The 16,832-nt window shown below is 35.3% G+C and overlaps 2 protein-coding genes across 9 annotated transcripts; one reads left to right on the top strand and one right to left on the bottom strand.

Moving 5' to 3' along the window:
• Nucleotides 1-843: 843 nt before the first annotated feature.
• Nucleotides 844-10,136, bottom strand: LOC124180936 (probable methyltransferase TARBP1). 8 transcript variants are annotated; one of them, XM_046566883.1, is made up of 12 exons: nt 9,739-10,130; nt 7,421-8,430; nt 5,574-7,312; nt 5,259-5,488; nt 4,414-4,630; nt 3,528-3,680; nt 2,884-3,048; nt 2,619-2,807; nt 2,354-2,531; nt 1,611-1,948; nt 1,308-1,444; nt 844-1,211 (listed from the first exon to the last, which is right to left on the bottom strand). In XM_046566883.1, exons 2-12 carry the CDS (start codon nt 8,343-8,345, stop codon nt 1,061-1,063), a joined length of 4,422 nt encoding a protein of 1,473 aa, XP_046422839.1. In that variant the 5' UTR covers nt 8,346-8,430; nt 9,739-10,130; the 3' UTR covers nt 844-1,060. The 8 variants fall into 8 exon arrangements, with proteins under 8 accessions (XP_046422839.1, XP_046422840.1, XP_046422838.1 ...); XM_046566884.1 differs by having other exon boundaries at nt 2,619-2,669; nt 5,574-8,430; nt 9,739-10,131; XM_046566882.1 differs by having other exon boundaries at nt 5,574-8,430; nt 9,876-10,130.
• Nucleotides 10,137-14,834: 4,698 nt separating this feature from the next.
• Nucleotides 14,835-16,509, top strand: LOC124179795. Its single transcript, XM_046564541.1, has 2 exons — nt 14,835-15,827; nt 15,937-16,509. Exons 1-2 carry the CDS (start codon nt 14,835-14,837, stop codon nt 16,507-16,509), a joined length of 1,566 nt encoding a protein of 521 aa, XP_046420497.1.
• Nucleotides 16,510-16,832: the final 323 nt, after the last annotated feature.

Here is a 16,832-nt window from a genome sequence, read left to right on the forward strand (position 1 = left end):
TATCCCTTCCCATCGATTTTTGACGAAATTAACGAAAAAAATTCATGTTTCTGACAACAATTGAAATAACCTATATAAATACAAAAATTTAAAAAAAAATTTATTGATGCTTTTTTGGCCATTTTTGGCCATTTTTAATCGAAAAATTGGATTTTCCTTCAATGGGACACTTTCGATCTTATCCAAAAAAATTTACCAAATTCTCCGTTAAAAAACAAAAATTTTGAGCCATAATAGAAGATGGGCTTTCAATAACTTCTAGTGATAATAATTTAAAAACAAATTTTTTTTCGGAAAATAAATAAAAAAAAAAAATGTGTGTTTCAAATTATTTTCACTAGAAGTTATTGAAAGCCCATCTTCTATTATGGCTGAAAAGTTTTGTTTTTTAACGGAGAATTTGGTAAATTTTTTTGGATAAGATCGATAGTGTCCCATTGAAGGAAAATCCAATTTTTCGATTAAAAATGGCTAAAAAAGCATCGAGAAATTTTTTTTTTCAATTTTTGTAATTTTTTTCAGAAAGAGCATCAAAAAATACTTAAAAATTTTTGTATTTAATTAGGTTATTTCAATTTCTGTCAGAAACATGAATTTTTTTCGATAATTTCTTCAAAAATCGATGGGAAGAGATAAAGAGCTAAAAATTTAGCTGAGGACTTCCTTCTATATGTATAAAAACATATTAAAAAATCATAAAAATCTAAGAGGGTCACCGTCGCAACGTCGTTGAATTGACATGGAATGACCCATATGCATCGACGAAATCGACTATGGCAGTCCCTTAGGGCTAGTTAGGTATAAAATCAGAAATCTTAGAATCAGCTAACATACCCGATTAACTGGATTTTGTTAACGTAGTATTATTTCAAGGTTTACAAAAATAACGGTTTCTGCTCTTACCTACAACACGTCACTAAATATAACATGTTAACTACAAACTTGACATGAAATAAGCTTAACCCTATACTTAAGTTTAAAAAGATATATCAGATTCTTGTTTCGTATAGCACGTAAAGAAAGGTATGATGGTAATTGATATTTTTAGAAGTGGGTAAAATCATGCAGAGTGATGTTGCTTAAAACATTCCCACAAACAGATGGCTCCAGTTACGTGAACGTTAAGTGATCGAACAACGCCAACTTGAGGTATTTCCACACACTCATCTAGTAATGGAATCAAATTGGCTGGAATACCCGCTTTTTCGTTACTGTACAGACAAAAAAAAAAAAAAACATTCAAAGATTAAACATCGTTTAGTTCGAATAGGCTGTGAAACAACTGATGCAATTAACTTTTGTCTCACCCTAGTACTAGTACAGTTTTTTTCTCAAACTTTGCTTCCATAAGATTTGTGCTATTGACTGTTTGTTCAGCGCCAACTAATCGGTAGCCCATATTCTTTTTCTCCAACAGATACTGTTGTAATTGATGAGGTTTTACCTGAAATTATATCAAATTTTGTAACCTTAGAAGTTTTGATTTGATATTGACTTGACTACATCTTGATTTACAATTTTGTGGAGATCAAGTGCTTTTTCTTTGGAAATGCATTCAATTAAATTCATTCGACTGTATAAAGTAACATGGAACATATATATCAACTTACTTCTACAAGGGTAATCAGCTTTTCGGCTGAAACACTGAGACTCTGAAAGTCTTTCTCCTCTATGTGGTTTAGGGATGCCATAACAAACTCTGCAACTCCAAGTATTTCACAAGTTCTACTTAGGCCACCAAGATTTGGTAGTTTCTCGACGAGTGATGCAACAAGTATAATTTTATTTCCTTCTATTGAAGCTTCTCGATGTGATCTCAAACATCCGGAAGTTTCATTGAGTTCATCTTCATTGGGTAACATTGATTTCCATGGAATGAATTTTTTTTGAATGTCAGTAGAATAATCACTGATGTTATTAGTATCGTCTCGTGTTGTGGATCCTTCATCTTTAAAATTAAAAGTCGCAGCTTACAAGAAAAATACGAAACAGCAGGTAGGTCTTAGAATAAAACAGTTCTAGGCCTGGATACAAATTTTTACTTATAAATATAATTAAAAAGTAGGTTATTTTAATCTTGTTAAAAATAATGAAGTATTGTGTTAAGTATGTAACTGGCGCAGATTGGGGTGGCAATGGATCACAATGCACTGCATGCTAATCCCTTTCAATTGCCATGAAAACAGACACTTATTCGTTTAAAAAAAAAGCCATCGATGGCAGCACATCATCATAATTCTTATCACATAGTAGTTTTGACTAGCACAAAACTATTGTCATTTCACTGCATACTTCTATAGTGATTCAAAATATCTAATACATTGGAACAGTTCATTTATTGATATTGACTTACTTCCAAAAGTTTTTAACATGTTGGCAGAAACTGAAGCTTCACTCAAGTCGCTTTTAAGATTAAAAATTTTCAGCGGATGACTGTTAGATTCTTTGAAACCAAATTTATTAAACATCTGTGGTAGAATATATTCATCCGAAGAGACATTTGATAATCTTGGTAACTCATAAAATATAGTCTATAAATAAAAAGCAATACGGTTTGTAAATTAGGCATCAAAGTAATTCAAAATAAATGACATGTTTATAATAAATGTAAGAGGTACCTGTAAGCTGTAGTCATCAATTGGATTAAAAACAGTAAAATAAAAATCCTCCTGTAATTTAGTAGAATTTTTCAATAGGTTTCCTAGCTGCAAACTTTTTGTTAGTGAATTGTAAAGTTCCTTGTACTTTTCGGTTACTGCTAGGTAGGACATTTTTTTTGCCAAATCATAAAGCTTGGATGCTAATACCTGTGTGCAGAAACATCAATTATTCACTGATACTGAATATAACAATACTGAGAATTGCAAAGCTGTAATTTCTTACCTGGGCATATAATCGTACGTTAAACTGTTGTAACATACAGCATGGCATCATGTGTTCCAAACTTAGATCTATGAATTCTGATTGTAAATTAGATTTTAAGCTCCGAGCTACATGGTACACAATGCTCATTATTGAACATAAGCTACCGACTCGTTTCTCTTGAGCCTGCATACAAAAAACGTTGATAAATATTACTTGAAAGCTATAAGATATATTTTATGCAAATATTGCATACGATTCAGTATTACAGGACATTATTTATTTGTAAAATTGGTGAGTCATATATGGCTGGTAAATTTAAATGAGTTTGAAGTTACTAACGTTGACATACCACCAGATATATTCGGAGAATAATCATTATTGTGCAAATATACATTAACTTTGAAGGAGTTAACTTTTCAAAATATTAACATACAACTGATTTATCACGGTTAACTGAATTTCAGATTATCCTCAGCTGCGAACTAACGAATTCTCCTAACACCCATTATTATAATAACGTTAGTAACTCCAATCCCATGAATTTAAGAATTTGAGCATCTAGATCAAAAAAATTCTAATACATTTTTTGCAGGTCAAAGGTACAGTATTTCCAGTGTAATTAAATTGTACCTCAATTAATACAGAGACTTACTATAACTGACCTGTCGAAATAAATTCCAAACTCCACCACGCAAGATTTCGCTTTCAAGATATATTTTAATGATCAGCCATTCTTGCATTATTCTGACACTGGGCTGACTACTTTCCGAAAGTATATTTTCGCACATTAACGAATTTAATAGCACCATATCATTCTGTAAAAATAATGAAGTACTCTAAAATTACAGAGCTACTACTAATTATCCTCATTAACTCCATACTGAATACAAGTTACATTACTTGTGTGCTTCACAGTATCAATAGATAGGAAGCAATCACATGTGTCGACTGTCAATGTAGTTCCAGTTTATTATTTTTTTTTTCCAATTTTTCTTCAACATTTTGATTGACACATGGTCGATCATCCTTACAACTGTGGAAGCATAGGTAGATTACCATGGGCATTTAAAAAAACTTTGCATTGTCTACTCTAGTATTTGCTGTTTGTGCAACATTAAACATTTACAGGGTAAGGAATTAAAAAATCAATATACAAATGGAAATGAATATACCTGGTTTTAATAGCTTCGTTCACATACAGTATTGATAGAATTTCCATGTCAATTCACTTATGCTTCTACAGTTCTGATGATGGCCAATTACTGTAACCAAAACGTAAGAGATTGTGACAAAAAAAAAAATAACTAAATTGAAAATACGATGACCATCTACTCTTGTAATTGAGTCCTGTCTGCTAATACTGTATTATCAAGAATAATGCTTTTTTGAAAATATGATCACCCTTGCGAGTTTTCTATATTCAAACTCAATAGCACCCGCCTCTGCAACAAACAAAACTCTGCAATATCTTCGATACAGTGCAATAAGAAAATTTATAGGTTTGCCTATGGAAAATCATTAAATTATAATATGTAACAATTCACTAACTTTTTTCAATACTGGTTGTAGTACAAAGAGAGCCTGTATAAGACGATTTTTGTGGCGGTGTGTCAGTGAATCTCCAAAGTACCGCTTATTTTGACTTTCATTCAGTCTTGCAATAATCATTGGTAATAATTTAGCTGCATGCTCAGTGTTGTCAGTTATCCGTTTATGCAATAATGCAACAGCATGTGCTCTTGTTGCTGTATCAGTGTTCACGTACCTGATAATATATATCTTTATACTGGGAAAGATTCCTATTTAACTAGCATAAATTTTTACTGATCATTCAAAATAACAAGGACGAGATTTTTTGTGTAACGGAAATGTACCAATAAAATAAAGGCCAGTAATAATTGTGATCGAATCGTAACAAAAGTGTTGACCAGGGAAAATCCAAAGGACTATGATCCCCCATAACAATTTTTTATCAGTTGAATACTATGTAGAGACTCAGACTCAATTAAACATCAAACTGATTAGAAATGATATCAAGTGATGAATAGACACAAAAAATTTCTTGACTCTTCCAGCATTATATTTTCTGAGATACTGATTAAATAATGAGGAATTTTTAAAAGATTTTGTTTTCGGCTTACTAGCAATAAGGGTACAGAATGTGCCAAACCTTTGAAAAATATGAACAGGAATATCAACTATCATAAAAACAAAAAGAAGTAATAAGTCTAGGCTGTTCTAGTGTAGAATTACAATCTATGCATGCACTTCTTTTCCGTGTACATTTCTTTGATGTACCTCAGGCATCGTGATCTCAACTTTTCAAATAACATTAATAACTTGCATAACATAACTTATTAGTAACATTTTTAATCACAATTCTGTTGACTCACATGTTGGATAAGCAATTCGGATATGCTTTATGGTATAACTCAAAAACATAAGACCGGGCCTGTAGCTCGATTTTTTTATCACGACGTGGAACAATACCGTAGAATAGACAAGTGAGTAAGGCATCGTAGAAATTAGCAAGATGTACATCTTCAATATGTTCCAATCCATTTACCAAAACCACGCTTAGTCCAGGAATTTTTTCCACTTTTTCCACCATTTCTTCAGTGAACTACAAGTGATGAATCGTTTATACATCAAATTTCAAGTGCTGCTTGTAAAAGTAACAACTGAAATTCCAATTCCATTCAACTCACCTCCATTGTGAGTTCTTTCATATCTTCACACTCAAGAAATTTTGAACTGAAAATCAATTCCATTATTTTGTCCATTGCCAATCGACATTCATTAGTTTCAAGCATCGACTTCCAACACAATCTTGTGACCGATATGAAACGATCAATATCTTTCGACTTAACGACTCCTTTATAAAATAATTGTGACAATATACCTATTGTTGGAACGAATATTTTTTTCCCACCAACTTGAACTAGGTGTAATACAGCTTCGATCCAATCAATATGTGGTATCCATTTATCAACTGGTTCATCTTGTAGATATATGTAAAATAGCTCAGCCACAAACTCATAATACTCTGCTACAATTTTTCCTTCCAGGTTTCTATTTTCACTTATAATTTCATTCGTGTGATCAGATGATCGTACGGCTAGAGTCTTATACATGTTGTATAAAGGACCAATAAATTTATAATTTCTGAGTTTCACGTTGGTTGCTTTTAGGCAAGCGTATAATATTTTAACCCCACAAATCTTTTGAAGATTATTACTGTATCCTCCATCGTTAATCATATTCCATGATTCTACTTCAAACCTTTCAATATGATTCTGTACGTCTCTTTTTGAAATGATTGAGTTCTCATCTGTGAAAAATTTCTGCGTTACCAATACAAGAGTATTAATCTCATCAATAGTAGCTTCGTCAGTTATGTTTCGCATAAATTTGAATGCGATTCGTAAAGTGATATCAACATAATCAGCAATGAATTCTCGCATAATATAATCTTTTGACGAAGTAAAGTCGAAGAGATAACCAATAAGTTCAATACATCTCTTTCTCAACTCAATATTTCCGTAAGGCCTGGAATCTGCGCCAATGAGACAATGAAGTAAGTTTCGTAGCATAGTAAATCCTGCACACGACTTAGAATCAAGGATAATGTGCCCATCATGAAAAAGCATAAGCATCAATGATAAAGATTTCATACTGACATCACTGAGTGAATTCTTATCGATGAATTGGCTGCAGATTTTTTCAAGAAATCGCAGAGCCTCATCCCGTTTCACTGTTTTTGATAACCAAGTAGATATTCGTTTCCAAGATAATTGACCACGAGTTAGGGATTCGTGGATAGAAAATGCTGACAGCGTATTTGCTACCGCTACCAAATTCAAAGGCTCTGTAACAAAGTGGGTGAGAGTTTCTAGTAGTTCCACCTGGGAACCGATGCGAAGAACTCGGCAGTGCATATTAAGATTGATTTCTGCTAATGTTTTCACAGCTTCTAGTTCAACTTCTTTCCAAATGCAGCCCACTATCGCTACTTTGGACAGAGCATGAATAATATAGAACAACGCTACAGGACCCCAAGTCATCTTCGAGGCATGTGTTAGGAATCTTGTAACAAAGTCACTATATTTTACTTCAGCAGAATTTAGAAGTTTAATGAGCTCTTTTACAATGATTGGTTCGTCGTTTGTATCGTTTTCGTACAGGTAAGTATTGTTCAAAACATGAAGAATGAGTATCAGAAAATCATCGTTGTATAAACCTGGGTCGAGAGCGAATACATATAATAACCCCCATTTGACTACAGTGTTATTACTGTGCTGAAAAATACGTGAAAAAGCACAACGGACCCATGCAAAGTGGAAACCAGCTGCATTGCAACATTCCTGCTCGAATTTTTCATCGACCAAAGTTTTCAGAAGTGGGAAAACTGGAATTACGAAATGCTTCTGCTTTTCCTCCAATGCTTCTAATATCAAAAACAAATCGTTTACGTTTTTCTTGAAAGAAGTTCGTTGAGATTCATTTCCAGTGCATACCAGCGGTCTAATTTCTTTGTATTGGTCAAGTCTTATACCTTCAATTTTATAATTGTCAAGAAAATCAACTACTCTTTTCGCAAGATATAAAGCTTGCTTACGCTGGTGTGGTATTGGACTCGATAATCCTTTCAATAATACGAGCCAAAATGACTGTGTGATAAGTTTTTCAAGCAGCTGTTCGTGGTATTCAGGTTTTATCGAAAACCAAGCATCGGCTGTCATGCACATGATATAAAGGATATCACCCGTATCACATTTCAGTTCGAAAATCATTTCCCATATTTCTGTGAGCATCTCCTTTCGATTTGTGACACTTATGACTTTTGGTAGGAGCAAAATTAGTGCAGGGCATTCGTTATCATTTTTTGATACCAACCACTGGCGTATATGACGCTTGAAGCATATGGTTAGATTTGCAACATCCGATTGCTCGCTCAATTCAGAGCTGGCTGGATGCAGAAGAAGACTATTCACGTAACAGGCCATCAATTTCACGTCCAAGACGTTTATCTTATTTTCTGTGTCAAAATATTCATCTATTGACTCTTGCAGATGTTGCAAATTCTTCAGGATCATACATGTGTCGTAACGAAGTACCATATGTAGCATAAAAATGTCGAGTATCAAAGATAAGCATTTGGTATCCGTGGTGTGAAGATATAAATATTTTTGTAATACATCGACATCTATAGAATGAGCTGTCAAATAGGATTTGTGTACTAACTTAACAAGGTCAGCATTCTTTTCGGTTAAGGACCTTGTCTCCTGGTATACGAAGCAGAGGATTCTTTTTAAAGTTTCCAAAGTCTCCAGACTGTCTGGATGCTGGTTAATATTTTGTACAATACCGGAAAACGAAACCAAGAGAGAATCGAAGATATATGAATGATTTGTAGAAGCAAAGAGCAGATACTTGATTTGCCCTGTGTCGTGTGCCATAAATCGTTCATGTACATCCATTTCATCAAATTGTTAGGAATTTATATCATCATTTGGTATTTGCTCAGTAAAATTTAGCCCTTTGCTCACGAAACGTTAAAAAAATCTGAAAACAAAATGTCTTTCATTTATTTACAGTTTTGAAATTCAATGTCATGTGGAAACAGACGCATTTCGTAATTCGTCGGGCAGCTACAACAGACGTATCTTAAAAGATGCTACAGTAAGTGTAAACAAAACTCTGTACACAAATTTAGCATCGACTGAGATGGATTCGTTCTAGCCACCCAAGGAAATACAAACGTTCTAAATGGCTTACTGAAATACAACTGTTTCCATAAGACCTATCGATATGAGTAAGAACTCTGATTAAAATACAAGTCGACAGCTGAGATGATGAATTCATTATTCTATTCCATGACTAAAATTTATATAATAAGTTAAAGGGTAGATGTAAGATTTCGCAACTATGGTATAACTGAATAAGTTAAGCTTGCGAAACATAAGTGTGTTCGACTCTGTAAGCTTATTTTGGATTTCAGTCACAACGATTCTAAAATGGTATAATAATGATTTTTCATCACAATTCATCTTTAAATTGTTATTATGAATTTCATTCGCTCTTATAATTTATTAGTATCACATATGTGGAAAATACCAGCTGTGGTATATTCTGATCAAATTGCACCTTCACAGGTTAAAAGAGAATAAAAATAAGCAAACACTTGTTTCGATTGAATGTTAACACGCAGCAGTTTCCAAGAAAATTGCTATCGAAGATTTCAGTGTGCACTCTATATTGAAACAAGCCAATGGCGATTCGCTAGTGTCACCAGCCAGGATGTGGTAGCCAACATTCGAGTATTAGTAGTTAATTTCTTTTTTTTTCTCCTTATTTTCCTTGGACATCGTACATGAATTTTTTTAATGACAGTCTCCAACTAGCGGAATGTGACAAATTTCGATTTACTGTAATTGGTATGAAATTTTATATACTTGGATTAGAATTGTAAAGTGGTAATAACAATCACAACAATCATAGCACGAATAATAATGAATAAAATCTTTGTAACCCGGCTGACTGTACATTTTTTGTTTGACTATTGACAAGTTCCTAGATTTTCGAGATCGGAGCATTTTTTTACTTAAAAAAAATAATAATTATTCTTGAATGATATCGATGAGAAAATGAAGAGAAAAAGGTTTCCACTCATACTTGGACCTGAGACACCAAACTCATAGGCCAACGCAATCGAATATGGATTATGCTGGGCGGCTTATCAGGAACACTCAAATCTTTCAAAGAAATTTTCTTTAAAAGGGCTGAGTGTGGATACTAACAGCGACACAGGTAGGTATTCTATTATTTTTTATTTACTGTCACTCTGTGAAGGCTGACTCAATCGGAGCTTACCAGACCACGTGTTCTCCTCCAAAATTCTGATAACAAATGAATATAAGTCATTCAATATTCAACTGACAGTTTATCACTTTTGGCTGCCGGATAAATTACAACGCTTTATCGCTTATGAATTTATTTTTGGAACTCACTATTAGATACGAGTTGGATTTCCCCTCACAGTGATTAACCAAAACCTCGTGTATATAATTTAGACATAAATTATGAATTTCTCACGCAATAAGCAAGGCTTATAACCCTGGGTTACTTTTCGTAACAGTTTGCCGGGTCTGGCCGGGTTTGGGGGTAATAGCAGTTTCACGTATTATCAACCAAGCAGCTGACCACGTCAGTAAAAGAAGTTCTTCATAACCGACAACTATCGCGTGCAACACGTTGGTAATGTACCGTTGTCATCGTGAAACTGAAAAGTTGTGAAAATCTCGTACAAGAAATATTATGTATGCAGAAATTATGGGACGAAAAAATAAATGTCAATCAAATACATGATTCTGTATCGTTTATATTTACCTGAAAATAACCAATCTTTTAGAGGTGGCAGTCGCATCTCTAATTCTAAGATGCTCAATTTATTTTTTCAAGGTTTTTTACGTGACCAGCTGTGTATATATCTACTTCTTACCTTAACCTGACATTGTACGGCGTAAAATTCTTGCCTGAACAGCCTTTTAAAGTTTTCGTAAGTATCACACATGTCTTTGTTCATATCAAACCAAATTTTTGCTCTACCAATTAATGTACTATTAATAATTCTCAATCGTTGTCTATCACTTATACTACTAACGTTAAAATAATTATCTAATTCTGACAAAAATTCCAATGGATTCTGACTAGCTTCGTCACAAAATTTAGGAACCTTAATATCAAGTTGAAAATCAATTTGAAATCATAGCAGATAATAAAGCTTTAACTTTCTTGAAAACTACAATTTATCAAAATGCGCGTTTAATAAGATGGAGTTTGTTACTCCAGCAGTATGATTTCAAAACGATACATTGTAAAGGCAGTGACAACATTGTCGCAGATTTGTTTAGTCGTAATCCTGATAGTCAATTTCATGAGGATCATCCCAATTACAGAATAATTTCAGCAATTACATCGAATCTTTTACCAAACGAGAAAAATAATCACCAAATGTTATTAAGTTTAATGAAATCTTTGACCATGGATACCATACTTCCAGTTCATTTTAAACAATTTGAAACAACAGAGAGCTGACCAATCAATAAAAGTAATGTTCGACTCAGTCAATTCAAAAAAAGGCAATGTTAGATATAAGGTATATAATGACGTGTTATTTGTTAATGGCAAATATGACGAAAAGTGGAAGCTTGTAATTCCAACTGGATTAATAAAACAATTGATTGGTTCAGTGCATTCTAAATTAGGTCATGTAGGTGTATATAAAACAAGTCAATATTTAAGGGAATATTATTATTGGAAGTATATGGGTAGCGACGTCAAACATTTTGTGTTGGCTTGTGATCTATGTCAGCGTACAAAACATCTAACTTACAGTATGGAAGGAGCATATCAGATGGTGAGATCTGAAAAACCGGGAGATCTCGTCACAGTAGACTACTATGGACCATTGCCTAGGTCAATAGGGGGTGTTCAGTATATTTTAGTGGCCTTAGATGCATTTTCAAAATATGTTACACTATATCCAGTAAAAAGGGCAACAGCGCAAATAAGTTTAAAGAAAATTACCGAACACTATATACCAACTTTGGGAAAACCAAACAGAATTTTGTCCGACAATGGAACCCAATTTACCGCTGCGAAATGGAAAGGAGAGTTAGAAAAAATGGGTATTAAAGTATGCTATTCGTCAATAAGGCACCCGCAATCAAATCCTACCGAAAGGGTTATGAGAGAATTAGGAAAATTCTTTAGAGTCTACTGTGCAGAGCAGCATACGAAATGGGCAAAGTTCATACCAAATATACAAAAAATTTTAAATGTAACAGTACATCAGAGTACAGGTTTCACACCATATCAGCTACAATTTGACAAAGATCATACCGATAAGATACAGCAAATTATAAAATTTCCCCCAACAGATTTGATAAGCAAACCATTGAAAATTGAGTTAGCTAGAGGAAGAATTGAAAAAGCATTCAATCGGCGATGTAAATATCAAAAACAAAAATCGAAAATAGAACTTAATATTGGTGACCTGGTTCTGATAAGGGTTCCAATGCAATCAAGTCTATTGGATAAGGTGACACAGAAATTTTTTCATTTATTTCAAGGGCCATTTAAAATATCAAGTATCATTGGAAAAAATGCTTATCTGTTAGTTGAAATTGATGATGAAAGTAAAGTAAAAGGCGTATACAATAGAGTGAATTTAAGGTTGTATCGTCAATCCACCTAGTATGCAAGATGTTTCTAAAAAATTAGTAGATAAATTTCACGGTCGCACAGGTCCGATTGATCCTCCATGTCTCACCCAGAAACAATTAAGTGTAAGGTTATATATTGAAAAATTTTGTTAAATAGATTATAAGGATTTAGATACCATAAATGACTGAGGAATGTGTGTATGCAGTTTGTTTGGGGCAGTAAAAATAATTCAACGAAGGGTGTCGAAGAATTAGAAGAATCGATTGCGATGATTGATTTGGAAAATAAATCAAGAGGACGACCAACCAATGTGATGGACATAGAAGAGCGAAAATTAGACGACGAGAACAGCAGCGAAAATATAGGGAAGCGAACAAAAAATATCATACTGGCTTTTCAACCAACGAACAGAAAGGAGGAGTTTCAAATCGACTGTCACGGAAAAGCAAGCGAATTGACCGGACGTGTTGGGATCATCGCGCTTTTTACAATGAGCAATCCGTGAAATGTAAATCCTACATCCTCTCTGCCTTTCCGAGGCTTCACCCCGACATCAGAAATGGGATCTAGATCTGTTACCCCACAAGGAGCAAGTGAGGATAACGAAGAAAAATGGCGATTACTTCTCGAAGAACAGAATCGTAATTTTCTCGCGTTAATACAAGTGATGAATACTCCTTCGGTGAATAATAATAATAATGTGCGTCTACCGGAGTTTGATCTTAAAGCCGGAAGTGAACGCGAGATCATGGATAACAACCGCGGATATGTGTATGGCTGATCAACCATTGCAAGGTGCATCTTGAATGATTGAGCTGAGTCGTGCCTTGAGGGGACAGGCTTTGGCATAGCTGTCGCAAGTATCATATGCCGGGATAACGTGGAACGAATTTAAAGAATTGTTTGTATCAAGAAAAATGGGCCACAAAGCATCAACGTGTCGGTCGAGGGAGGAAAATCATGGAAAGGAGAGACAAACTAGTATTCAAAAGGAACTGTGGAAGGAAAATTCTGCAGTTCGATCTACAGATTCCATTAAATGTTTCAAATGTCAGAAGATGGGTCATTATGCTTCGCGTTGTCCTGAGAAAGTTGCAAAGGAAGGATTTGATAACGGCAATGGCAAAGTTATAGAGCACCGTATCGACATGTACGTAATTAACACGCCTGCTGGAGTTTTACAACAAGCCGGTGAGCGATTTTCACTTTCCTATGACTCATTGTCAGGATCTCAATGTTCTCTTATCAAGTGGTCAATTTCTTGCAAAATTCGTGGAAAGAGATTAAATAATGTCGTTACTATGACTGGTATTGGGCAAACAAGCGTTAATAGCATTTTGCAAATTTTGTCGATTGTAAACATCAACGATATCACTAATGAAATACTTTTTCATGTTCTGCATGATCTGTACTAATGACAGTTGACACATAGAAGTTAACCAAAACACATGTTGTTAATACGTGAAATGTAACGCTTCATGAGTTCAATCTCGACAGTGTGGACACCGATATTCCTTTGGAATTTTAATTAAAATTAGTATCCGTCTTGAACAAATTCAAGAATCAATTTGTGTATGGTACTCCAAAAGGTCGTGCGGATGTTGAACCCGTAAAAATCCGCCTCAAGGACGCGGGAAGGGAATACGCGGTATGAAACTGTATTAAAAAGAGTGCGCCGTGATAAAGGCATGATAAATGAGTACCTGTTACTGGATGGAAGTGACAGAGGAATCGTGTACCCTGCTACTGGTCAAGAGCGCGAGGTCTCATCACTGGATTTAAGCGATTTGACGTATCGTGTACCCTGCTACTGGTTAAGAGCGGGAGGTCTCATCACTGAATTAAAGTGATCTGAGTTCATATAAGAAACTGGGTGAAAGTATGTTTCTCATTTGAATGGACTGAACTATGTTATTAATTTCAGAATACACAGTTTTTCCTATTAAAATTTAAAAGATGAATGGGAAGGCCAGGGTGGCCGAGGCGAATAATTATTGATATTTTTTTTGTTCTGTTTCTTGCAAATGAATCACACGAGGACGTGTGATAGGTCAGAATTGCCGTTTCAGAGTATGACAAATCTTTAATTTTTGTTCAATAATTCCATTTAAAAATGTATTTAGTCTTTTAAGAATAAAAGGATATTTCATTTGAAATTGAACTCACTATGAGTTCACCGTATCAAGCGTCAAGCGTTATTTGCAAGCTATGAATATAGCTTAATGACGGAATCTTAGCAACAAACAAATGGTTTGTTTATAACAACGCTTGGATGAAATCGACAGTCACGGAAAAGCAAGCGAATTGACCGGACGTGTTGGGATCATCGCGCTTTTTACAATGAGCAATCCACGAAATGCAAATCCTACATCCTCGCCGCCTTTCCGAGGCTTCACCCCGACATACATATATATGTATGACACAATATGGTGATGCGACATATATATATATATATATGTCGCATCACCATATTGTGTCATTGTTACATTTTGATCACCGGTTGTATGACGTTGATGGAACTTGTTTTGGTTGGATTTGTTTTGTTCTTGTTTAACTTAGTTACTTCTTTTAGAATTATTTTCAAAACGATTTGAATAAAGTTGTGTTTTTCCGTGTCTCTGCGGTTTTCAATTAAATAAACTGTATACTCTTTATTTATCTTTGTATATCTGAGATCAGAAGTGGGATAAAGAACGTTTAAGCGTGTAGAAGTAAAAAAAAAGTAAATTTTCGAGATAGAGATGGAACGAAACGAAGAAAATTTCAGTGTGGCAGAAGATGTAGAAGAAAGTGTGAGGAGAAGTGCAAAGAGTGACACAGGCAGAGTAGAAACTTCTCGAAAACGAAAAAGAAATCACCGATCCCCGACGACATCGGAATCTGAACATTCTGATGATTCACAAAGAAGGAAGCACGGAAGACGTAGGCACAGTAAACGTCAGGCAAGATTGGAGGAGGAAAATCTGCGACTTCTTGCACTGCTTTCCAGACGAGAACGTGTTCCGATGGATCTCATCAAATTTGATCCGAAAACGACTGACGCGACTGGCTGGGTGAAAATGGTTGACGAGTGGATTCGCCGTTATAATCCTGATGAATATGAAATTGTCCAGCACTTGGCGAAAGCATTTAAGGGCGAAGCGGCGCAGTGGTTCACAGGTATGGATCCGTCAGGAAAAAGCTGGGTAGAAATACGTTCTGAGTTTTTAAGTGCGTATGCAAAAAATAAGAACGTTGCGTCGGAGCTGCACACGATTTGGATGGAACACGCAGCGTTTACACTTGAAAATTTTATGAAGAATGAGAGAAAAACGGTGGACGAGACTGCAGCTCAACTTACGGGATTATCCTATTCGGGGCAAAATAGATTCGTTCGCAACATCTTTGTGCGTGAATCACCTAAAAGTCTACAAGAAGCGATGGCGTACCTTGATGGACGAACGACCGACTTCCATCAACCGCGTGCATCCTCCAGAGCCCCTGGTCCACATACTAAGACTTTGGCGCCGCGAGATGGTAAGTCGCACCGTTTTGACATCGAGTGCTACAATTGTGGAAGAAAAGGACATCGGAAGGCCGAATGTCGATCAGCTCTGCAGACACAGCGTGGCAGCTACTCACGGGTCATCAAGGAACTGGACAGTAGAGGTTTGGGGTCAAAGAAGCCGATAACCTGCTACAACTGTAAGGAAGAGGGACACATTGCCCCGAGTTGCCCTAAGAAGAACGAGAAGGTAGTGAGGCTTTGTAATTCTACCTCCACTGAGAATACTCTGAAGCTTGCTGACGGTAAGGTGTTGACGTTCATCTTTGACTCTGGTTCAGACTGTTCTCTTGTAACAGAGAGTTTGGCTGCCTGGTAAAAGACAAGTCGTTTGTATGCGTTTGAGGGGCTTAGGAAATGGGTATGTGGATTGCCGTGAGATGATCTCAGTGTGTGCAGAGTTGAATAGCATCAATGTTGAAATTGATTTATATGTAGTACCGGACGAAAGTTTGTCCACAAAAATAATTCTGGGTAAAGAATTGTTAGCTAATGGTATCTCGGTCACATTAGATGGAACCATAGTTAAATTTGCAAAATTACACAAATTTGTTGGTGCGTGTGTTGCAACAACCAATTTTGACATTGTAGATTGTGATGTGGATGAGATGAGAGAATCACTTATAAAATTGTTAAGACTGCACGGGGAACATATGAGTGTTGATACTCCTAAGATTCGTGTAACATCTGGCAGCTTTGAGATTAGACTGAAAGATGAAAATAAAACTGTACAGCGAAGACCTTATAAGCTAGGAATTTTAGAGCGTGAGAGTGTTAGACATATGGTAAATAAAATGCTCGAGGCAGGAATCGTTCGAGAAAGCAGGAGTCCGTTCTCTAGTCCAATTATCTTAGTTAAGAAAAAAGATTGATAAGATAGATTGTGTGTGGATTTTTGGGAGTTAAACGCCAACACAGAAGCAGATCGTTATCCGCTACCGTTGATTCAAGATCAATTAGATCGATTGTGCGGTGCGTACTATTTCTCGTCATCAGATATGACGGTAGGCTTTCATCAGATACCTGTAAAAGAGAATTCAATAGAAAAGCTTGCTTTTATTACATCGGACGGACAGTTTGAATATTTAACAATGCCATTCGGGCTAATGAATGCACTTGCCATATATCAGAGAGCAATCAATAACGCTTTGGGTGAATTGAGATATTCTTTTGCGATTGTTTATTTGGATAATGT

Source organism: Neodiprion fabricii, chromosome 4 (assembly GCF_021155785.1).
Source record: "Neodiprion fabricii isolate iyNeoFabr1 chromosome 4, iyNeoFabr1.1, whole genome shotgun sequence".
Lineage (NCBI taxonomy): Eukaryota > Metazoa > Arthropoda > Insecta > Hymenoptera > Diprionidae > Neodiprion > Neodiprion fabricii.